The 24,653-nt window shown below is 43.0% G+C and overlaps 1 protein-coding gene across 1 annotated transcript in view; it reads right to left on the reverse strand.

The window, feature by feature from the left end:
* The window catches only part of MTHFD1L (methylenetetrahydrofolate dehydrogenase (NADP+ dependent) 1 like), a 188,189-nt gene that overhangs the window by 19,525 nt on the left and 144,011 nt on the right, over positions 1–24,653 (reverse strand). The window contains exons 25-26 of the mRNA XM_038766913.1: positions 23,639–23,746; positions 17,581–17,733 (exon numbers count right to left, since the gene is read on the reverse strand). Of these exons, the coding sequence (XP_038622841.1) occupies positions 17,581–17,733; positions 23,639–23,746 (261 nt within the window). The remainder of the gene's footprint in view (positions 1–17,580; positions 17,734–23,638; positions 23,747–24,653) is intronic.

Here is a 24,653-nt window from a genome sequence, read left to right on the forward strand (position 1 = left end):
ATCCACCTGGCTAATCCATGCTCCACAACTTGTCTGCTGTGTGACCTTGGGCAAATCAGTTAACTTCTCTGGTCCTCAACTACCTCATCTGTAAAATGGGGATTAAGACTTCGAGCCCTAAGTGGGACGGAGATTGTGTCTAACCTGATTAACCTGTATCTACCCCAGTGCTTAGTATACTGTCTGGTACACAATAAATGCTTAAAAAAAAACACCCCAAAACAAAACACTTTAAAAAAAAAAAAAAAACCTAACCAAACCTCAATACAGCACTTATGTTTGTATCCTTACACTCTAATTTCCCATATCTGTAATTTATTTTAATGTTTTCTCCTCCTGTAAACTGTAAGCTCCCTGTCTATCAATTCTATTGTACTGTATGTTCCCAACTGCTTACTACAGTGCTCTGCACACAGTCAATGCACTGCAAATACCATTGATTAATTGATTGCTAATAGTCCCACAAACAGCTATCCTGCACTGCTGTACTGTTCAGGTTTGTTCATGGCAGGAACACCATAGCCCATCCCAGATCTAGCATTTTGGTCTTAATGAGCAATTCTTAACACTAAATCGCAAAATTATAAACAGCAGCCAAGTCAGTCCACTGCTAAATTAATGATGCTCGTCCCAATTCAGTCCTGCTGGACAGGATCCCTGAGGAGGCTGAAAGACACTGAGAGAGTCAAGCGCTGGTTTTATAGTGATCTTGAGTAGGGCGGGTGGATGATGTGCCCAAGGGCACAGTTACAGACCATCAAAAGGAGTCCAGCAATCAGGAGGGCGTCTGTCTGCCTGTCTGAGCAAAAGGCTTGTGAGGAAGAGTCTCAAACAGCATCAGTCTCAAACAGAACACCATTAACCACAAGCCAAAGAACAGTCAATAATAATAACACCGGGGTGGGTACCAGCAAGTTGGCTTAGACACAGTCCCTGTCCCACGTGGGGCTCACAGTCTCAATCCCTATTTTACAATGAGGTAATAAGGCACTGACAAGTGAAGTGACTTGCCTAAGGTCACAGAGAAGACAAGTGGTGGAGCTGAGATTAGAACCCATGACCTCCTGACTCTAAGGCCTGTGCTCTATCCACTATGTCAGGCATGGATCAACAAGGGTTGGACGTGAAAAGAGCAGTCTTTTTCAAACAGGCACATCACTCTCTTCAGGCACGTTTTTGTACATGAGGGACAACACGCTCATATTTTGGTTCAACTGGTACGAGTTTGTAGTTTACTAGAGTGGGCGGCTGGGCTTCCTCTACATTCACATGGAACTCCTCGCGGCTTCCAAAAATCCTTCCAGTACGATATTTTAAAAGCAACAGAAAAATCTAGGTCAAACTGCATTGTCATTTCCAAAATTAAGCCAGACTCATCTTCCCTCAGTGCCCAAGCATGAGCAGTTTTACTTACGGCACAGCTGTGCTCTTCATAGTAAAAATGCAAAACTGCAATTATAAGGTTCTTATTCAAGTGAGTTGTTTTGAAGCTATTTTACATTAATCAAACAGGGCTCATGACACTAGCAAGCTCTCTAATGCATTTTAAGTAAAACGGCTTTGAATCACATTCTACTTGTTCAGAGAAAACACGCCATTATAGGCTTTAAATGCAGACAGATATTCTTCTTGAACTTTTTTCTGCGTAATTTCCACAGTAACACACCATTTAGAATCCTTGCAAATGGAATAGAGCAGAATATGGAAAATTCACATCCCTCCTGATCATCAGAACCTGATCATCCTCTCAGACCCTGCCTAAGGAGTGTGAGGTGTGTGGTGTCTACAGGCAGTTCCAGGACACAGCTGGGTGAGTAATTGGAAGGATGAAATAACAGGAGATCTGAGAGGGAAGGGATGGAAAAGTGATGTTTCAAATTAGCTCGAAGAATAGCAGAGATCCCCAAATGCATTTCTTTGGCTTTCAAATAAGCAACAATAAATGGGTGTGGAGGGCAGGTGCTCTGTCGTTTGGGAATATTTAAGTTCTTATAATGCTTGATAGTTTCTACCACATCAGTACTGAAATTGGGGAATATGTGAAATACTATCAGTTTCCTTTAGAAAAAGAAACTGCCAATCATCCTCCTACACTTCTCCTCTCTTCTAATCAAACATATCAAGACTTTTCTGCCTTTCTGTTATTCGCTATCAATTAACGGCATTTGAGAGCTTACTGCATGCAGAACATTGTACTAAGCACTTGGGAGAGAGCACAGTACAACAGAATTGGAAGACACGTTCCCTGCCCACAGGGAACTTTGAGTCTAGAGGGGAAGACATACATTAAAATAATTATATTTCCAGATATGTACATAGTCTGTGGGCTTGAGGGTGGGGTGAATATTAAGTGCATAGGTGACACAGAAGGGTGAAGGGAAGGGGGAAAAGGGCTTAATCGGAGAAGGCCTTTTGGAAGAGATGTTTTAATAAGGCTTTGAAAGTGGGGAGGGTGGCAGTGTGAAGTATATGAAGGGGGAGGGAGCTGCATGAGGATATGGGCAAGGGGTCAGCGGGGAGATAGATGTCACCGAGGTACTGAGTTTTAGTAGGAAATCAGTGAGGCAAGACAGAAGGGGATGAGCTGACAGTGTTTTAAAGTCGAAGGTAAGGAGTTTTTGTTTGATGTGGAGGTGGATTGGCAACCACTGGAGTTTCTTAAGGAGAGAGGGGAGACATGGACTGAATATTTTTTTAAGAAAAATAACCTGGGCAGCAGAGTGAAGTATGGACTAGAGTGGGGAGAGACAGGGGGCAGGGATGGAGGGAGGTCAGTGAGAAGGCCGAAGCAGCAGTTATGGTGGGATAGGATAAGTGCTTTGATCAGCATAGTAGCAGTCTGGATGGAGAAGAGTGGATTTTAGCGATGTTGTGGAGGTAGAACAGACGGGATCTGGTGGAAGACTGAATATATGGCTTGAATGAAAGGGATGAGGTGAAGATGATACCAAGGAGATGGGCCTGTGAGATAGGGAGACTTGTCTACAGTGGGAGGACAGGGTTTGGGTGGGATGATGAAGTTTGTGGTGTTGGCAGGACATGCAGGTAGAAATATCCCAAAGGGAAGAGGAAATGGGAGACTGCAGAGAAGGAAAAAGCTCGGGGCTGGAGAGACAGATTGGGAATCTCCATGAAAATAATACTGCTTTCCTTTTGGTCAAATTTTCCCAGTTGTATGCTTTATTGACAGAAGGATGTTAGCAAGTTCTAAGAAAGTAGGAGGCTCAGTCAGAATATTGGCTGTCTGGTCTCTGAAGCAGCAGCAATATTACAGTTTGGTAGCTCTGCTTAGAAGAATGCGCTAGAATAAGTGCCCCTAAAAACTGCCTGTTTTGCCCAAAAGAAAACCCAGAACAAAGTTACTTATTCCTTTATTTATTGATCTGTTCTACTCATAACTCTCTGTTAGCAAAGGTGCCACTAGTAAATTTGTTGGTGGTATCTCCTATTAAATTGTGAACTTCTTGAAGATAGGGATTATGGATTTTTCTTCTTTGGTATGTTCCCCAAGCATTCAGTCAATCAGTCAATTATATTTATTGAGTGCTTACTGTGTGCAGAGCACTGCACTAAGCGCTTGGGAGAGTACAATATAACAGTGTAACAGACACATTCCAGAACACTACATTTGCACAGTGTAGGGACGCAATATATTCGGCTGAGTCTGACGCTAATGAGGAATATAGCTAAGACATGGTTCTGCTTCAGCTGCTACAGAAATCCATGCCAGGTTTTGCTTAGCTTTTGCCATTCTCCATGCTTTGATTGATAGCGGCAATCTATGACACGCTTTACAATCAAGCTAAAAGCTTTTAAGAGCAAGTAGGGAAAGGAAAGGGAAAAGGAGGGACGTGATTCCCATTTTTTGCATCAGTCCTGTAGGAAACTGGTGCTGGGGTCATGGACATCAGAACTAGAGCCTGAGAGGATTATCTAGATATTTGATTTTATGGATTGTGCAACCGCTGAACAATCCATCAATGTGCTCTGTCAATTTCTGACCACAAAGACGGTTTTGGCGAATTTTATGAATACATAAACTAAAAAGCTTTCAAACTCTTTTTAAGAGATCTGGATAAAGGTTACGGTGTGCTCTTCTATATGTTTTGCTACCAACTGGATGTTGAGATTTTTAAATGGTTTTCTAATAGTTGACATTTTTGTTTGAGGTTTGCATTAATTATTTGCTTTAGGCTATAATCCTTCCTTCTGCGAGAAAAGGTTAAAGCATTTTCCTCCAAAGTGAAAATTAAATGTACTTGGAAACAGTTGAATGGAATTTTTTTTCTCTTTAATCTTTTAGATTCCCATTACTTTGATGGTCGGTGGTCTCTTTTCCCACCCATTTTAATTTCCAAGAATACATTCCATTCTTTATATCAAACTTATCAAAATTAAAATAACTACCTCCAGCTGTCCAAATAGCTGCAAGAAAATATCACTGTTGCAGATTTTTGCTATTACAAATTAAAGAACCTTTTACTGTCTCTGCAGCTATGTTTCACCCCTGAGAAAAGCATATTTACTGAAATGTTCAAAAAATGGCATAATATACACCAACTGAGTAATTAAGACGCCTATACTCTGAATTCATTAGCTATTAACCTGGGAGGGATACTCGAATAACAACATGGATCTGGAAATATTACCGGCCTGTCTCAGCCTGGACAAATGACCCTTTGTAAACAAGCTCTGGTGAAACATAACATAAATGCAAGTGTATTCAACCTAACCAAAAATTGCTTTTTACCAGTGGGATTTTGGACAAGATTTACGTTCCTCTGATACTTTGGGTAATGAGAGGGAATTTTTCATATACACTAAGGCTTCAACCTATACTATGATTTTCTGCTCTGCTGACTGTTTAACCCTTTCTCACTGCAATGACATACTGCTCCGCAGCAAGTTTTACAGGAAAATAAAATATGGGTCAAATGGTAGCAACACCAGCCAACATAATTACATTTTTTTAAACTACCCAGAAGCCTTTGTTTTTTTCTCTCCCCAAATGTTGGCAGATGGTAGGCAATTTTTAAAACTTCACAATAATAATTGTGGCATTTGTAAAGTGCTTACTAAATGCCAAGCATTATACGAAGCGTTTGGGGTGGATAGAAGCAAATCGGGTTGGACACAGTCCCTGTCCCTCTTGAGGCTCACAGTCTTAATCCCCATTTTACAAACGGGGCAACTGAGGCCCAGAAAAGTGAAGTGACTTGCCCAAGGCTACAAAGCAGACAAGGGGAAGAACTGGGATTAGAACTCATGACCTTCTGATCCCAGGCCCATGCTCTATCCACTATGCCATGCCGCTTCCCCTTTATGGATCTGTTGGACCTGAACCTGAAGCACGTTAGTGCCCATGAGTATGGATCATTCGTCCTCTAGACTGTAAGATAATAATAATAATAATGGCATTTATTAAGCGCTTACTATGTGCAAGGCAGTGTTCTAAGCGCTGGGGAGGTTACAAGGTGATCTGGTTGTCCCACGGGGGGCTCACAGTCTTAATCCCCATTTTACAGATGAGGTAACTGAGGCACAGAGAAGTTAAGTGACTTGCCCAAAGTCATACAGTTGACAATTGGTGGAGCCTGGATTTGAACCCATGACCTGAGTCCAAAGCCCGTGCTCTTTCCACTGAGCCACGCTGCTCCTTCAAGATCATTGTAGGCAGGGAATGTGTCTGTTTATTTTTATATTGTACCCTCCCAAGTGCTTAGTACAGTGCTCTACACATGGTAAGCACTCAATAAATATGACTAAATGAATGAATGAATGAATCATTCAGCATGGCTCAGTGGAAAGAGTGCAGGCTTGGGAGTCAGAGGTCACAGGTTCGAATCCCAGCTCTGCCACTTGTCAGCTGTGTGACCCTGGGCAAGCTACTTCTCTGTGCCTCAGTTACCTCATCTGTAAAATGGGGATTATGACTATGAGCCCCACGTGGGACAACCTGATCACCTTGTATCCCCCCCAGCGCTTAGAACAGTGCTTTGCACATAGTAAATACCATTATTATTATTATTATTATTATTACTGCAATTACAATGATTTCTGAAACTGGACTTTCACCTCTTGAGAAGGAAGTGGAAAACGACCAAGTAATTTGAACTATGATGACATTCAAGCTGTAAAAGAACACGATTAGTCCACACTATTGCCAGCTGGTTGAAGCATCCGATAGTTCCTTCCTAGTAATCCCTGAGCAGGGGCTATAGGAATGTCGTGTGTCACAATCAGCACAACACAGCAAGACATGCGGGAACTCCCTCCTGGACACCAATCCCAATTTTCTGGGGGGTGCTGGATCACCACAGGCAGGACCTCTAGCCTCTTGTAACTACAACTGCCCCCAAAATATCTCCTTGGAAAATAAAAGTATGTTAGTTCTGTATGGATGGAACTGTGCTTGAAACCAAGTGGTTGTCTTAAACAATTTTCAATTTGGGATCAAACGCAAAATGCAGAGAAATGCAGAGTCCCACAGTTCAGGGGGCTCGCCAACAAAGGCTTTCCATAAGAAACAGCTCTAACTTTTCATGTTGAACCATGATGAATAGGACCGTTTATTTATGCAACATTAAAGTAATTTATCCACAAGTTTGCATGGCAAAATTACATAGCTCAACACTCTTGCTCTTATTTATTCATTAAGAAAACTTGTTTATAAATAAATGAACCCATTCTAATCTGTCTACATCCACTCCCAAAATGATTTACCTCCCTACTGTCTGTCAGCACTTTTGCATCATCTATACATGTGAATCGTCATCAACAAGGCCGTTCGGTGTCCATCCCCTCCATGCTCCAATGCTTATTTATCTACATATCTTTACACACAGTTGTTTCCCCTGTCTGTAGACTATTATAGTGTCTCTTTCCTCCACTAGCTCCCTGCTCTGTTGTTCTCTCCCAAGTACTTAGTACGGTGCTCTGCATAGAGAAAGTGCTCAATAAATAGTTGATAAGAGACTTCACAAAAAAAGAAATGAAGAAGAAAACAAAGAGAAAATTAACTGAGCGTCCGGGGATGTAATGACGAGAGGACAAGAAGGAAAACAGATATTTGGCAGTGCAAAATAATGGAAATGCACAGCTATTTAGCTGAGTTCAAGAAGGGAAATCAAGAGAAGAATGATATATGTACAGTGGTGTGATCTTAAGTGGCAAAAGGGGAAGGATATTGGTAACAGCCTTTGGAATATGCAGAGTGCAGAGTTCAGAGAGGTAAGTAAAAAACAGAACAAAACAAAACAAAAAAAAAACCAAGAGAGAGAAAAAAGGCCAGAAAGGAGGAGTTCCGCTTGACAGATAATAGGTCAATTATTGTCTGTTTCCTGACCGCAGTGACACCAATCTCTGCATTTTGAACCTTAACAAACAGAACACCTCTCAAATTGCTAAACAAAAATCAGGACTAATTGAGCCTAGAGGCAGGAAGCTTAGGACGCTGTATTTCTGTAAAATTCTAAAGCTTCTAACTACTATCTTTTGCGGGAAGAGAGATGGTAGATATTTGGATGTCCATATGCCTGCTTCAGAATCCTGCACAGATAAACTTGCAGGACCAAGGAGCCTCTTGCTCCCCGCCCCCACCCTGGCTTCAATATTTTAACACTGAAACTATGGCTTGAAATGCAAACGCTTGTATGCTCCCCTGACATACTGGTTATGAATTATTGAAATAGAAGTCACAAAGGGATTGATAAAGCCCACAAATTTTGATATATGCCCTGCAACAACTATCTATGTAAAAAGTTTATAACCTTCTGACGCAGAGAAAGGGAGGTGGATGGAGAAAAATACTCCTGTTCAGTTTGAAAATCAGATCATCTCTGATCTGAACCAGATTCAGCAGTAAAATAAACATTCAGGACATACTTGTACAGTTCAGGGAGCAGAACAGAAAACATTACAGGCATAACAGAAACGTGAGAAAGTACAAAATGGCAATAATTTCGTGGGCAGGTCCACATTTCCAGCTTTTTACAAACATACACACACACCCTCCCTCCCCCTATACCTCTCCACCCAGTCATTACTAACAGATGAACTCACTGATTTCCTGCACATCCTCCAACAGCTTTCCTGCTTCCCCAGGGTAAAGCCAAGTGATGATGTCATGTGCACCTGTGTGAGCACTGGGGCCAAGGTCAAAGATAACTGAGATAAAAGCCATTTCAGCGTTAATTAAGTGAAAATTGAGTTTTACTGGTGATCACTTCAGAGCAATTTTTCTGAAAAGCTTTGCACAAATTACAAGACCATCAGGGATAATGGAAAGAAACATGGCGTTTTTGTCAGCCCACATTAAAATTTTAACTGAAAACAGTATGTTCCTCTTCCCCTCAAACTTAAACTGTCCAAGTAGTACCTACTTAACATTTTAAAGTATTCATAGTTTCCTCTTCAATAATTTAACTGCATGATTACATGCTAACCTCTCGTCTCCTGTAGTGTTAGAGTGGTCGACAGCTAAATTCTTGGTCTTACAGATTCATAAAAGAATGAAGAAAACAGTCAAAGAAGTATTTTCCTTTAAGACCCTCTTCATCACTGAACTCCCGAGCATTTGATCACATCACGTTTGTTTAATATGCATATTTTTATGACCCAGATGACCTCACAACTTGGAGAAGCAACACTGTCTACTAGATAAAGCACAGGCCTGAGAGTCAAAGGACCTGGGTTCTAATCCCGCTCCTTCACTGTCTGAAATGAGACCTTTGGCATTCACTTCACTTCTCACTGCCTCAGTTACCTCAGGTGTAAAATGGGGATTAAGACTGTGAGTTCCATGTGGGACATGGATTGTGTTCCATTTGATTAGCTTGTAACTACCCAAGTGCTTGGTACACTTAAACAGTGGTAGCCCAAGTTAATGGATGGTGGTAGCCAAAATAATGGATGAGTCCCCCAAAAGGGTAAGCTCAAAATGAAGAATAGGCAAAAAAGAACAGAAGTCCCCCAAATTAGGGGATGAGCAGCAAAAAGAAGAGCCATCAAATGAAAATTTGATGAAAACAAGGAGAAGGAAGTATTGGAAAAAGAGAGGCTTAAGAAGGCCGTTAGGGAGGGGAGGCAGATGTGGGCAAAAATTTTTTTTGGAGACGACGGGGATGGTGTGAGCCACAGGTAGAGTGGGGTAGATTTTGAAAGGAGGCAGAAAACTCCGGAGTGACAGATAGGAAGGGAGAGAAAGAAGGTCAGTAAAATGGTGAGGAGGTGATGATAGCATTAGGAAAACCTATGCCTAATGATCCCTAGAGGAGGAGTTAATGGGGACATTGGAGGATTCAGGAGGTAGTCGAGGGTTTGGTAAAGTTGGTGGTGGCGGGGGTAGTGCAGGATGGAAATTGATGAGGGTGCTATAGTGGTGATGTAGAGCAGAATTATAGAAGGCGAGGGTGACTCAAATGGCTGAAGTTCACCTTAGTGAAGAGGAGGAAAACCAGAGGCTAGACCAAGGGTTTGTAACCATGGCTCAGGAGCCATATTTATTCCTTCTTGAAACCACTGCTACTCTCAAACTGGTGGCTGGATAGGGGGTTGGGGAGGGGAAGAAGAGTCAGGCACTTCCTTACATCATTATAATCCTTATTGGACTGTTTCCAACCTGATTAGCTTGTTATCTACCCCAGGGTTTAAAACAGTGACTGGCACGTAATAAGTGCTTAACAATTACCACAGTTATTATTCTACAAAGCAGCTTGGCCTAGTGGATAGAGCAGGGGGCAGGGAGTCAGAAGGACCTTGGTTCTAATCCCGCTCCACTACTTGTCTACTGTGTGACCTTGGGAAAGTCACTTCACTTCTCTGTTCCCTAAAATGGGGATTAAGACTGTGAGCCTTATGTGGGACAGGGACTATGACCAACACGATTATCCCGTATCTACTCCAACGTTTAGAACAGTGCCTGGCACATAATAAGCACTTGGCAAACACTATTATCATTATTACTATTGTCATCATCATCATCATCAAGCACTGCTCTAAGAACTGGGATTAGATGCACATTAATCAGGTCGGACACAAAGTTGGGACACTTAAAACTACCACCCAGGGCCTCAGGCTCCACTGTCACAACCTTGCTAAAATGTATTCATTCATTCAAACATTTATTGAGCACTTAGAGCACTATACTAAGTGCTAAGTGCTTGGGACAGTACAATATAACAATAAACAGACACATTCTCCGCCCACAACAATCTTAGAGTCTAGAAGGGGAGACAGATGATAATATGAATAAATAATCTGAACCCATGACCTCTGACTCCAAAGCCTGTGCTCTTTCCACCGAGCCACACTGCTTCTCAATGAATAAACCAACGGAGCAAGTCAGGGCCCCCTTCTAGACTGTGAGCCCATTGTTGGGTAGGGCCCGTCCCTCTATGTTCCAACTTGTACTTCCCAAGCGCTTAGTACAGTGCTCAGCACACTGTAAGTGCTCAATAAATACGATTGAATGAATGAGAAGGGAGAACAAATGGGGCAGGGCCGCTGGGCTCCGTCCAGCCCACCCATCGCTGCTGGAAGTGGCAGCAGTTGGCAACCAGCAGCCCACCTGGAGCCGTGCCCATGCTCACCCTGCACTGCTCTGCACAAAGGAACAAAGGATTCCTCGTCCTGCCATTCCTGCGCTCTGTGGAAGGCAATTCCGGCTCATCCTGGAGGCCGCCATGGCCGTTCGACAGAGAAGGGAGGGACAGAGGCAAGCGAGGGTTGAGGGGAGCATAAGTTGAGGGCAGGAGTGGAGGCAGGACTAAGCCACCCAGCACACAGCCCCAGGGCGTCCTCCCCAGTCTCCACTCCTCAGCAGCACAGCCTAAACCTGTTTCTGGCCACAGGACGGAAAAGGACAGACTTCAAACTGGGAAGAACAGGTCTCACCCGTCATCTCTCGGTGGCTGTGGGTCGTGAAGTGACCAGAAAGGAGGAGCTGAGGAGGGGAGGGGGAAAATACAATCCTCTGCTAGCCCCAACCCATCTCCCCTCTCCTCTCTTCTGCTCCTCTCCCCTTAATTTCCCTCCTGGTACCAGCAGCTGCTGCTCTCATGTAAGCAGGTGGTAAAATGATGCCATCGTAGTAATAATAATGATGGCATTTATTAAGCGCTTACTACAAGCAATGCACTGTTCTAATCAATCAATCAGTCGTATTTATTGAGCGCTTACTGTGTGCAGAGCACTGTACTAAGCGCTTGGGAAGTACAAGTTGGCAACATATAGAGACAGTCCCTACCCAACAGTGGGCTCACAGTCTAAAAGGGGGAGACAGAGAACAAAACCAAACATACTAACAAAATAAAATAAATAGAATAGATATGTACAAGTAAAATAGAGTAATACATATGTACAAACATATATACATATATACAGGTGCTGTGGGGAAGGGAAGGAGGTAAGATGAGGGGGATGGAGAGGGGGACAAGTTCTAAGCACTGGGGAGGTTACAAGGTGATCAGGTTGTCCCACGGGGGGCTCACCGTCTCAATCCCCATTTTACAGATGGGGTAACTGAGGCACAGGGAAGTTAAGTGACTTGCCCAAAGTCACCCAGCTGACAAGTGGTGGAGCCGGGATTTGAACCCATGACCTCTGACTCCAAAGCCTGTGCTCTTTCCACTGAGCCACGCTGCTTCTCTGTTGCTCTGTGCACAGCACGTGTAATAATGAAAACCATAATGATAACTGTGGTATTTGTCAAGTGTTTACTATGTGCCAAGCACTGTATTAAGTACCAAGTTAGATACAAGATAATCAGGTCAGACACAGTCCTTCTTCCACATGGGACTCACAGTCTAAAGCAGGTGGCAACAGGTATTTAATCCTCATTTTACACAGAAAAGTCGCTTAGCTAAGGTCACACAGCAGCTAAGAGACAGAGGTGGGATTAGAACTCAGGCCCTCTGGCTCCCAGACTTGAGTATGTTTGAAGGCAAGAGCAAAGGAGCCATAAGAAAGGGTTTTTTTCAGGTTTTTAAAATGGCATTTGTTAAGTGCTTACTCTACGCTAGGCACTGTACTCAGCGTTGGGGTAGATGCAAGCCTAACAGTTGGGACACAGTCCACATCCCAAGTGAAGCTCACAGGGATTAATACATCCCTATTTTAGAGATGAGGTAACTGAGGCACAGAGAAGTTAAGTGACTTGCCCAAAGTCACACAGCAGAAAAGTGGCAGATCCAGGATTAGAACCCCAGTCCTTCTGACACCGAGGCCCGTGCTCTATTTTGAAGGAGGAAGATGAAGAATGAAGAGTGGAAGTTAAGGTGTTTTAAGAGACAAGATGAAGAATGAAGAGTGGAAGTTAAGGTGTTTTAAGAGACAAGAGACAACGGGGTCCAAGGCACACGTAAGGGGGGTAAATTTTGAGAGCCAGTGGTTGAACTGGGAAGAATCATTTGGTGGGGGCTGTGGGTACAGGAGAAGATGAGGGAGGGAGAATAGTGTTGTTGGGCAAAAGCAAAGGCAGAATTAGAGTACGGGAGGGTGAATCTGAAGGACCAAGAGTTGGAGTGGCTCCTGGATTTCCACGGTAAGGCTAAGCAGCACGAGGGCCGTAAGTCTTTTTGATCAATAAAACCAAAGTAGAATGGTTTACAGTGCAGTAATAGTGCACAGTTTTGAGAAAAACCAATAAAGAATGGGGCACAAAGGCACATAAAAATGACTGACAATTTGAAAAATTAAGCTTCGGGAGTAAAGGATTTAGATCATTGGTCCTGCAGCTTTCCAGTTTGGGGATTAAAGTCCTTGCACACTCAATCAATCACCTTGCCCTCTCCTATTTTACCTCTCTGATTTCCTACTCCAACCCAGCCCACGCAAATCTCTCCTCTAACGCCAGCCTACTCACTGTACCTCAGCCTCATGTATCTTCCATCGACCTTTCACCCACGTCCTGCCTCTGGCCTGAAACTCTCTCTCCTTACATACTTGACAGACGGTCATTCTCCCCACCATCAAAGCCTTATTAAAATCGTATCTCCAAGAGCCTTCCCCTGGCTAAGCCCTCATTTCCTCTTCCACTCCCTTCTGCATCGTCCTTGCTTGGATCTGGACCGTTTATTCACCCCACCCTCAGCCACAAAGCACTTAAGAACATGTCCGCAATTGATTCATTTATATTAATGTCTGTTTCCCCCTCTAGACTGTAAGCTCCTTGTGGGCAGGGGACATGTCTACAAACTCTATTATATTGTACTCTTCCAAGCTCTTAGTACAATGCTCCACACACAGGAAGCACTCAGTAAATATGATTGACTGATTCTAAGATCCAGGCACAGGAGTTTAGTGTGGCCTCTGTCAGATATCAACACTTATTGAGCAATGTCAGTGTGGACAGTAATCCGACCAGTCACTTGGTAAAGTACAATAAGAGTCAGTCAGTCAATCAGTAGTATTTATTGAGCGCAGAGCACTGTACTAAGCACTTGGGAGAGTGCAATATAACAGTAAACGGACAGATTCCCTGACCACGGCAAGGAGCAGACATCACAGTCCCTACCACTGAGGGATGCTAGAGATTGAGATGATGGACTCCTTTTTTTAAACATTCATCCTCCCTTATTTTACCTCCCCGAAAAATACCCCTGGGCTCTGGCCATTACAGCAGTGAAGCCACGCAGGCCTGTGAATAAAATATAAGAGATGCTCAACTCCAGTCAGAGCACTGACAGAGCACAATGACGCATTTATTACCTCCTTCAGTATTATCAGGGCCCAGTGTGGTCTTGTCCCAAGTTTCAGGATTGGAAATTAACAACTGCTAGGGCAGCATATACCTTATACTTTTTAACCCTCCAAGTAGTAGCAGAATTTATTGAGTGAACTAGATGCTTGGGAAATATAGAATAAAGAAGTGACACATTCCCAGCCTACGAGGAGCTTACACTCTCCCAATGAGAAATGTTTCATTCACTCATTCATTCAATCATATTTATTGAGCGCTTACTGTGTGCAGAGCACTGTACTAAGCGCTTGGGAAGTACAAGTTGGCAACATCTAGAGACGGTCCCTACCCAACAGTGGGCTCACAGTCTAGAAGTTTCCTGATGCAGAACGTGGGTGGGGCCTTAATCAATTAATGGTATTTACCTTCCAAAGCACAAAGTACAGTGCTCTCAATACTCTAAGTGCTCAACGAATACTATCAATCAATCAATCAATCGTATTTATTGAGCGCTTACTATGTGCAGAGCACTGTACTAAGCGCTTGGGAAGTACAAATTGGCATCACAGAGAGACAGTCCCTACCCAACAGTGGGCTCACAGTCTTAAAAGGGGGGGGGGGGGGGATACTACTGTTTGATTGACTGAGTGCTTGCTGTGTACGGAGCATTGTACTAAGCACTTGGGAAAGTACAATTCAACAGAGTTGGTAGACGTGATCCCTGCCCAAGAAGTTAACAGAGTGAGATTTTTGCTGAGCCACGACTGGTTACCCACCTAGAAACTTTTTCAGTTGAAAAACAATAATTTAACTCTGCTGCCTTTCCCTGGTTTTAAAAATCAGTTCATTGGGGAACAATACTATTCTAATTGTAATACTTAGCATTTACTACGTCCTCAAAACAGTGACCAGCACAAGGGGAGATACAAGAAAACCAATCCTGAGAGGGTAGTTGCAGGAACAGAATAATAATAATAACGGCATTTATTAAGCGCTTACTATCAATCAATCATATTTACTGAGCGCTTACTGTGTGCAGAGCAGAGCACTGTACTAAGCACTTGGGAAGGACAATTTGGCAACATATAGAGACAGTCCCTACCCAACAGTGGGCTCACAGTCTAGAAGTGCAAAGCACTGTTCTAAGCGCTGGGGGGGATACAAGGTGATCAGGTTGTCCCACGTGGGGCTCACAGTCTTAATCCCCATTTTACAGATGAGGTCACTAAGGCTCAGAGAAGTTAAGTGACTTGCCCAGGGTCACACAGCACACGTGTGGCGGAGCCAGGATTCAAACCTATGACCTCCGACTCCAAAGCCCGTGCTCTTTCCACTGAGCCACGCTGCTTCTCTAAATAAAACATATTGACAAAATAAAATAAATAGAATAGATATGTACAAGTAAAATAAATCAACAGAGTAATAAATACGTACAAACATATATACATATATACAGGTGCTGTGGGGAAGGGAAGGAGGGAAGGCAGGGGGGGATGGAAAGGGGGAGGAGGGGGAGAGGAAAGAGGGCTTATAGCAGCGTGAAGCAGTGTGGCTGAATGGAAAAGAGCCCGGGCTTTGGAATCAGAGGTTGTGGGTTCAAACTCCGGCTCTGCCAGTTGTCAGCTGTGAGACTTTGGGCAAGTCACCCAACTTCTCTGGGCCTCAGCTACCTCATCTGCAAAATGGGGATCAAGACCGTGAGCCCCACGTGGGACAACCCGATCACCCTGCAACCTCCCCAGCACCTAGAACAGTGCTCTGCACACAGCAAGCGCCCAACAAATGCCATTATTATTATTCTCATTATTAGCCCAGGCAATCAATCAATCAATTGTATTTATTGAGCGCTTACTGTGTGCAGAGCACTGTACTAAGCACTTGGGAAGTCCAAGTTGGCAACATACAGAGATGGTCCCTACCCAACAGCGGGCTCACAGTCTAGAAGGGGGAGACAGAGAACAAAACAAAACATATTAACAAAAGAAAGAATACAGGCTATGTGGGGACAGGAGATGGGGGCCAATAGAATGGAGGCAAAGGAAAGGCTGGGAAAGCACTGCTGTAGGGTAGCACGAGAGACGGAGCCTAGTGTGCAGTGTCATTCATTCATTCAATCATATTTACTGAGCGCTTAATGTGTGCAGAGCACTGTCAGACACAGCTGTAGTAACAGTGATGCTGCTTTTGGTCACAACTGACTCAGAGAGTCCTGAATCTTTTTTTTAAAATGGTATTTGTTAATAATAATAATAATAATAATAATAATGACATTTATTAAGCGCTTACTACGTGCAAAGCACTGTACTAAGCACTGAGATGGATACAAGCTAATCAGGTTGGGCACAGTCCATGCTCAAAATAGGGCTCATAATCATAATCCCCATTTCACAGATGAGGTAACTGAGGCAAAGATCACTGAAGTGACTCGCCCAAGGTCACACAGCAGACAAGTGGCAGAGCCAGCATTAGAACCCAGGTCCTTCTGACTCCCAGGACCGTGCTTTATCCACTAGACCAGGCCGCTACTCTATGTGCCAAGCACTGTACCCGAGTCCTGAGGTAGGGGCTGACCCACCTGGGGCTCACAGTTTTAATCCCCACTTTACAGATGAGTTAACTGAGGCACAGAGAAGTTAAGCAACCCTGCCCAAGGACACACAGCAGAGAAGTGGTGGACCTGGGATTAGAACCAGGTTGGCAGGTAGCCTGACTCCCAGGCAACACGACTGTTTAAGACAACCCTAGATAGCAATCCCCCAAACATTAAAGAAACCCAACAGCGGGCTCACAGTCTAGAAAGGGGAGACAGAGAACAAAACAAAACATATTAACAAAATAAAGAATAAAGTACAGCCATATGGTACATATGGTACAGCCATATGTATGGTACATATGGTATGTACATATGTATGTATGTATGTACCATATGTATGGTACATATGGTATGTAAGAATATGGTACAGCCACAAATGCCTTAGGTCCCTTGTGAAAGGATCCAAATCTGACAATTTATAGATTTTTTTTTTTTGTGTGGTGGTGGTTGTGAATCTGCATGTATGTATTACTGTCAATTAGGCAGCTACAATCTTCTCAATGTACAGGAACTACAAGACAACACATCCATAAAGCAGGAAATTATCATTGAATAAACTCCCTTTTGTGCTTTCAATGAAAGCAGCACTAGTTGCTGGGCTCATTTAATTGACACACCATCACTGTATTGCCATGGTGCCAAGAATTGGGTTAAATTGCAAAATACCTTGCTCCTGATAGGAAAAGCTAGCTGGCCCTCCATGCACTTGTTCAGCTATTCATGCTGCTCAGTCATGTCCATAGAAAGCATACCGCTTACAAAGTCCACATGACAGTTTCCCGGAGTCCTGGAACTCCTTTGGTCAGGAACGATTTCCTTCCTCAATCCCCACACTTGACTGTTCGAGAAAGCTTTTACAACGACAACCCACGCAGTCACAACCTTTCCCCCCGTGCATTGCGCAGGGAGGAAATCAGGCTGTGTCCTGAGAAGATGAGATAACGGTCATAGAAGGCTCTCTCCAGGAAATTCCGTGAGGTATGCAGCCTGCTCTAGACCCATTCCACACATTCACTTCATAACTAGTCATAACTCAGTGTGACGTCAGAAGCTGCCTGACTATTGTTCAAAGGCCTGAGATAAAGGACTAACGGGGAAAACCAAAGGGCCAGGCCACGTATTTGTTCTTTGTCATCATTTTAATGACCTGGATTTCTCAAAATGGCAGGGAAATTGCCAACTATTTTTCTACCTGAAAATGGAACAGAATCCCTGGCCTTTCCTGAACCCTTCCAAAAGAACGAACGTCAGGTTAGTTTTAACATCACGAAACGAGGGATGGGGGAGGATTCCAATGTGTTTTACTCACCGTTCCCACCAGAGGGTAAATGAATCCTGCCCCAATGCTGGCGCGGACATCGTTAATTGGTAGAATGAAGCCTGTGGGTACTCCTTTCCTCTCAGGTTGGTGGGAGAGAGACAGGTGGGTTTTTGCCATACAGATTGGCAAGTGTCCAAAGCCCTGAAAAAGAAATCATTTTCTTCAACTTATTTCTTAAAACTAGCATGCACATTATCATAATCAACTGCTGATAATCAAACGGTCATCGTAAGAGCACTGGCAATGCCACATCGACAGTCTTTTCTTCCCAACAGTAGCGCAAAATGATACTTGCCCTCCTTACCCATCTCCTCATGGTTAATGATGTATCATCAAATATCCAAAAATTTCCCCTCTAATATTAAATTATTTCTCAATTACTGCCCATGGATCTATCTAAAGCCTGTGACCCTTTAGTCTCCTCAACATGTCTTTTCAGTAACCTATTATGGACTTTCCCTGAATTTATCCAACCTTTTCTACCCTCTGGGGATATTTTCTACCTCCTACAACTTCCTGTGATGAGGAATTTCAGATACTTATCATGAGCCAAGTAAAGATGTTTTGTTCGTTCTGAACCTCTACCACCTTCAAGATAAAGGTTCTATTTGTTTATGGGATTGGCTGATTTAATAAACTAAATTATAGGTTCCACTTCTACTACTACTAAGTGAATTGTAGGAATGAATCTCACCAGTTTATTTCTCCTAAGGTTGTTTACAGAGCCCTCATAGTGATGGTAACTATATTGGCCACCCACCAGTTCTCTGGTTCCATGATCATTTATAATGATTGGCTGCAAAACCTTGCTAGCAGTTCTATGACTTCCCTTCCAAGTTTCCTCAGGAACCTTGGATGGATGATTTTTGTCTCGGGAATTTATTTCCTCTGATTTCTCAATTTGGTCCAGAGTTTCTGAACTATTTAGTCATACAAAATATAAATTTGAGTTTGGGAACCTTTCTATCATCTTGCACATTAACGAGCAACTGGAAAATTAACTGGGAATTTTTCTTGAATTAACCTTTTTACTACTAATCACTTAACGGGCCTACTGCATCAGCCGACATATATATGGTGTTGGAAAGTGGGTCAGCCACTTTACATGGCATTAGAAGATGGATCACAATTGCATGAATGGGCTTCCTGCCCAGAGTTCATCCATGGTTGGAGAAAAAGTAAGAAATCCCTGATGAATGGAGAAATAGCATTAGTTTACGCCCCGCATGTGACTCTTTCCTGGAATGGAATTTAAGGGCATCCAAACTCAAGTCTCAGAGAAAGGATCTCCAGCTCTGCAGCCTCAACGTTCAGGGAAGAGAGACCCAAATTCTGAAAACCAGAATCTCAATTTAGAAACCTTTCCCTTGGGAATCCTTTGCTCCCCAAATATCAGGAATACAACGAGGTCTCAGAGAGTCAGCGGTTCCAAGGTTAACGCTTGCTAGACTGTATGCTCCTTGTGAGGGCAAGGACTGAGTCGTTTGCTTTTTCTCTCCCAAGTGCTTAGAATGGTGCTCAGCATACTTTAGTAATTCAATAAATATTACTGAGTATTGTGACCTTGGACATCTGCAAATTGCTAACACCACAGCACTTATGAACATATCTTTATATTAAGTGGAGAATTCTCATGGCTCATTGGAGAAGCAGCATGGCTCAGTGGAAAAGGCATGGGCTTTGGAGTCAGAGGTCACAGGTTCATATCCCGGCTCCGCCAATTGTCAGCTCTGTGACTTTGGGCAAGTCACTTAACTTCTCTGTGCCTCAGTTACCTCATCTGTAAAATGGGGATTAAGACTTTGAGCCCCCCCGTGGGACAACCTGATCACCTTGTAACCTCCCCAGCGCTTCGAACAGTGCTTTGCATATAGTAAGCACTTAATAAATGCCATTATTAACTATCATAAATTACTTATTCACATTAATGTCTTTCACTCCCTTTTGTCTGTAATCTCATTATAGGCAGGAAATGTGTCTGCTAATTCTGTTGCATTGTACTCACCCAAGCACTTAGAGTGCTTTGCACAGTAAGGGCTCAATAAATACCACTGATTGACTGATACTGATGATCTGCTAATATTCTAGACCCAGAATGATAGTCTGGTAAACCATCCTTTATTGAGAGTTGGTTAATCATTCATATTTATTCATTCTGAAATTGTCAGTAACCAGAGGTTCCCATTGTGTTGGTTTATTGCCATTTGATTTTTTGGTCCAGACGTACACCCTAGAAATTGAGGTGCAGTCTCCTGTCCTTTACTAATTCTTAGCAACCCCTAGTTTGCATGTAACAAATTAAAAAAAAATCTTTCACTATGCTTTCTATCAATACCATTTTCTACAAACCAAGCCTCAATCACAATTAATCACCCACAGTCACGAGAAAATACACATCATGTCAGGCAGGAGTATCATCGCCGTATGTTTGACCTGCTGTCACCTTGTAGAGGCTTAGAAAGCCCACTGGGCAAAACCAGAGCTCGATCCGTATTTCATACAACATCTGGCACTTTTCCTTGCCCTTAGTCAAATGACAGATAATGATAAAAACAGGGGTAGCAGAAGGCAAAAAACACTCAAGGATTATTGTGACGTTTATTTCACTGGGCTCGATGGAGGGACCAGCAGAGACCAATACTATAAAAACATTGTAAACTCCTCAGAAGTGTACCTTCCACTCCTACCGTACAGTACCGAGCATCCAGCTCAATGCTTTGTGTACAGAGTAGGTACATAATATTTCCTGATCTCTCATTTTTGAACTTTGGTTCACATTCGCCTCAATATCCAGAGTGTAAGTTTTGATCAAAATAAACACAATAAATAAACAGTCATTAAAAAAGGCTCATCATAACAGTAATACTTATATTTGTTAAGTGCCAGGCACTGTACTAAGCATTGGGGTACATATAATGTAATTGGTGGGTCACCAAATTGATCAACTATATGTCATGCCAACTGCTTCCTTGCCTTCCACCCTCCCTAAAAGTAGCCTCTTTTAGCAGCACCTGTGGTAAAAAGCAAGTGGGAAGCATTATTTACAAACAACAGACATCCACTTTGTATGAAGGACCAGAAAGAACTGCCTACTCTCTTTACTTGTGAAAGTGCAGAAGAGACTTTCATGGCCCTGGGCTATTTTGGGATTAAATCTTACCACTAGCTCTGGCATCTTCAATGGCAAGAACTGGTGTGAATAAATCTATGTAATATATAGGTAGCACATAAATATGCAAATCATGTTATATAACTGGTCTGTAAACAATGACAGTGCAGGAGGGAGAAATCAAAATTGTCTCAGCATCCCTTGTAAAAACCTTAGAGATTATTTCTTTATTCCGCTAAATAATCCTGTTTCTAATAATGATGATGGTATTTATTAATTGCTTTCTAGGGTTCAAGCACTGCGGTAGATACAAGATAATCAAACAGTTGTCCCTTACAGGGCTCACAGTCTAAGGGGGATTTGGGGAGAATAGCTATGGTACCCCTATTTTACAGGTGAGAACACTGGGGAGGTGAGAAGTCAAATGACTTGTCCAAGGTCACAAGGCAGGCAAGTTTCAGAACCGGGACTAGAAGTCATGTTTCCTTACTCCCAGTCCTGTACTTCTTCCAGTAGCCATCTCGTCTTTCAACTCCGCCTGTGACCCGCAAGTTAACTAGTGCGGGTCCTGACTAAGTTGGTTTGACTTCAATCTTTCAAAACACTTCTCATCCAAAGTAGTTCCATAAAATACAAAGAATGGAACTGTGGACACTGAAAAGACTATGCCCTGATGGTTAGGCAAAGGCAAACTATCCCAGACAAAAGGAAAACCAATTCCAATGTTAAAGACTCAGAAGTGACTAGCTTTCTCTGGTCACCCATTCCAATGTTTCAAAACTCTTGCCAGAAGAAGATTATTCCTTACTGTTCACCTAAATTCCTCATGCTTTCACTTAAATTTATATCCCCTGAATTGACATCTGCAGTGATAGAGAACAGCTGGTCCCCACCCTTTCGTAATAATCTTCACTTACTAGAAGATGAGCCTTAAGTCACCTTTCAAGCCTATCCTTCTTTTGGAGAAATAATCCCCACTGCTTTTATACCCAAGTCATTTATTCATCTTCTTGGATATCCTCTGAATCCTATCCAAGTTTTAAACACCCTTAAGGCATGTTCCAGACCTGAATATGATAGGATGATGTCACATTAAAATGAAGAAAGATGAGTGGAACATATATTGCTCACACTCTGCTCCCAGGTGTTCATTTTAGCATTTACTCCAAGTGTTTTTAAGGCATCTTGTAGGCCATGCGGTAAATAAAGCAATACAGAACTGGTTATTCTCCAAGTCTTCACTTGATCATCACTGACTCAGTCACCAACGTGTGACTACAGGCTTCACACATCAGTTTCTTCAGCCACACTCATTCACATGAAGAACAATACTATTTAATCACCTTTTGATTCCAAGCTTCACTTCACATAATCCTGATATTCAGGGCCAATTTCAGACAATAAAAGAGGAATAAAATAAAATCTTCCTCAGAAGATTCCATTCAGGGGCTGGCAGAGGTTGAAAACTGGAAACTACTCAGTCCCCTTAGAGCCTGTGCTAAAAGGCACCTAAAGGATGGTCATAGATTAACTCTGAAACAATTGAAGGACAACTGGTGGTGGTGGTGGTCTCCCCAGAGAAATGGAAAAGCAGTGTGGCCTAGTGGAAAGAGCAAAGGCCTGGGAATCAGAAGATCTGGGTTCTAATCCCATTCTGCCAATTGCTTGCTGTGTGATACTGGGTAAATCAATGTGACTCAACTTCCTCAATTGTAAAATGGGGATTAAATACCTGTTCTCCCTCCTACTTAGCCTGTGAGGTCTAAGTGGGACAGGGTCTGTGGTCCAACCTAATTAACCTGTACCTACCCCAGCCCTAAGAACAGTGTTTGACACATAATAAGCACTTAAATACCACAAAGAACGCACTAGGCTTGGGTGGACTCTGCCGTGAAGTTATAATGTTATAATGATATTATAACAGAAGCAGCATGGCGTAGTGCACAGAGCACGGGCCTGGAAGAGAGAAGGATATGGGTTCTAATCCTGGTTCTGCCACTTGTTTGCTGTGTCACCTTGGGCAAGTCGTTTCACTTCCTCTGGGACTCAGCTAACTCATCTGTAAAATGGGGACTGAGACTGTGAGTCTCACATGGGACAGGGACTGTGTCCAACCCGATTTGCCTGTAGCCCACTGTTGGGTAGGGTCTGTCTCTATATGTTGCCAGCTTGTACTTCCCAAGCGCTTAGTACAGTGCTTTGCACACAGTAAGCGCTCAATAAATATGATTGATTGATTAGTAGAGTGTCTGGCACATAGTAAGCACTTAAATACCACAATTATTACAACTCAGGCTGAGTCATGTGGTCATGGGGTGCTCAAGGTACTGAAGCAGGCCTTGATAATACCATGGATGTATTCAGATCCCGTCTCACCAGTTTCATGGGAAGATATTCCAGCGCTTCATTCATTCATTCATTTTTCATTCATTCAATCGTATTTATTGAGCGCTTACTGTGTGCAGAGCACTGTACTAAGCGCTTGGGAAGTACAAGCTGGCAACATATAGAGACGGTCCCTACCCACCAGTGGGCTCACAGTCTAGAAGGGGGAGACAGAGAACAAAACAAAACATATTAACACAAAATAAATATGTACAAATAGAGTAATAAATACATACAAACATATATACATACATACACGTGCTGTGGGGAGGGGAAGGAGGTAAGGCGGGCGGATGGGGAGGGGGAGGAGGGGGAGAGGAAGAGGGGGCTCAGTCTGGGAAAGCCTCCTGGAGGAGGTGAGCTCTCAGTAGGGCCTTGAAGGGAGGCCCTTCATGCTTCATGTTTATGTTTAAAAAATTAAAAATTAAAGAGTAGTCAGTTAGTGAAGCCTTACAAGCAGCCCCACATTTCTTTAGTCACCAGAATTAAGAACATATTTTGACCCCAAGAAAAAGGTCTTTCAAATTGATTTTATATTTATACTGCTTTTACCTGTTGGGTGTACCGGTCTATTTTTGCTTTTGCTTCAGGAGATAGTTCTATATCCTGGGCTCCATAGACGGCCTGGGCAATAGTCCTTATTTTATCAACAACGGGGAGCTAGAAAGACACAAAAGAAGACAAAACGGTTAACTGTGACATTATTAAAGAGCAGACTGTCCTCCTGACATAAACTCAAAATGTTCCAAGTTTCCCAAAAGCTTACATTTCTTCAATAATGGCAGTAGTAAGTACCAAGGAATCCTTTTACAACAGTCTCCTTTCCTCCCATAATCCCTCCATCATGACCGAATTTTAAGATCAATGGAGCATTAAAACTTTTTCAAGTTGCAGACCACTTGGTAGTAGTCTGAAATATTGGACAAAAAAAAGGATTTGTGGATCTAGATAGTACAAATTGTAAAATGGATTATAGGAAACATCCTTTTCACTAAGTCCCCCATTTCTTTACTCGGGAAGCAGCATTGCTCAGTGGATAGAGCCCAGGCTTGGGAGTCAGAGGTCCTGGGTTCTAATCCCGGCTCTGCCGCTTCAAGGTCAGCTGTGTGACCTTGGGTGAGTCACTTCACTTCTCTGTGCCTTAGTTCCCTCATCTGTACAATGGGGATTAAGACTGTGAGCCCCATGTGGGACAACCTGATCACCTTGTATCCCCCCCCAGCGCTTAGAACAGTACTTTGCACACAGTAAGTGCTTAACAAATGCCATCATTATTATTTACTCCCCTGCCTCACCCCTGCCCCCTTCCCATACAACGCAGAATGGATATATACTTAAGTTTTCAAAACTTTCAATAAAGAGGTGGCTGATAAGTGACTTGTACCCAATAAACACCTCTCAAACCTGTATTAAAGCTGCCTATGTGACAAGAAAAGAGTAGTGTTGGATGACCAGTAATTGTCATGACAGGAAGCTCATTCCATGAATAGTTGGGGACAGTAGTGGGATGACGCTATTCAGCAATGGCTTAGTGGAAAGAGCACGGGCTTGGGAGTCAGAGGTCATG

This window comes from Tachyglossus aculeatus, chromosome 2 (genome assembly GCF_015852505.1).
Source record: "Tachyglossus aculeatus isolate mTacAcu1 chromosome 2, mTacAcu1.pri, whole genome shotgun sequence".
Classification (NCBI taxonomy): Eukaryota; Metazoa; Chordata; class Mammalia; order Monotremata; family Tachyglossidae; genus Tachyglossus; species Tachyglossus aculeatus.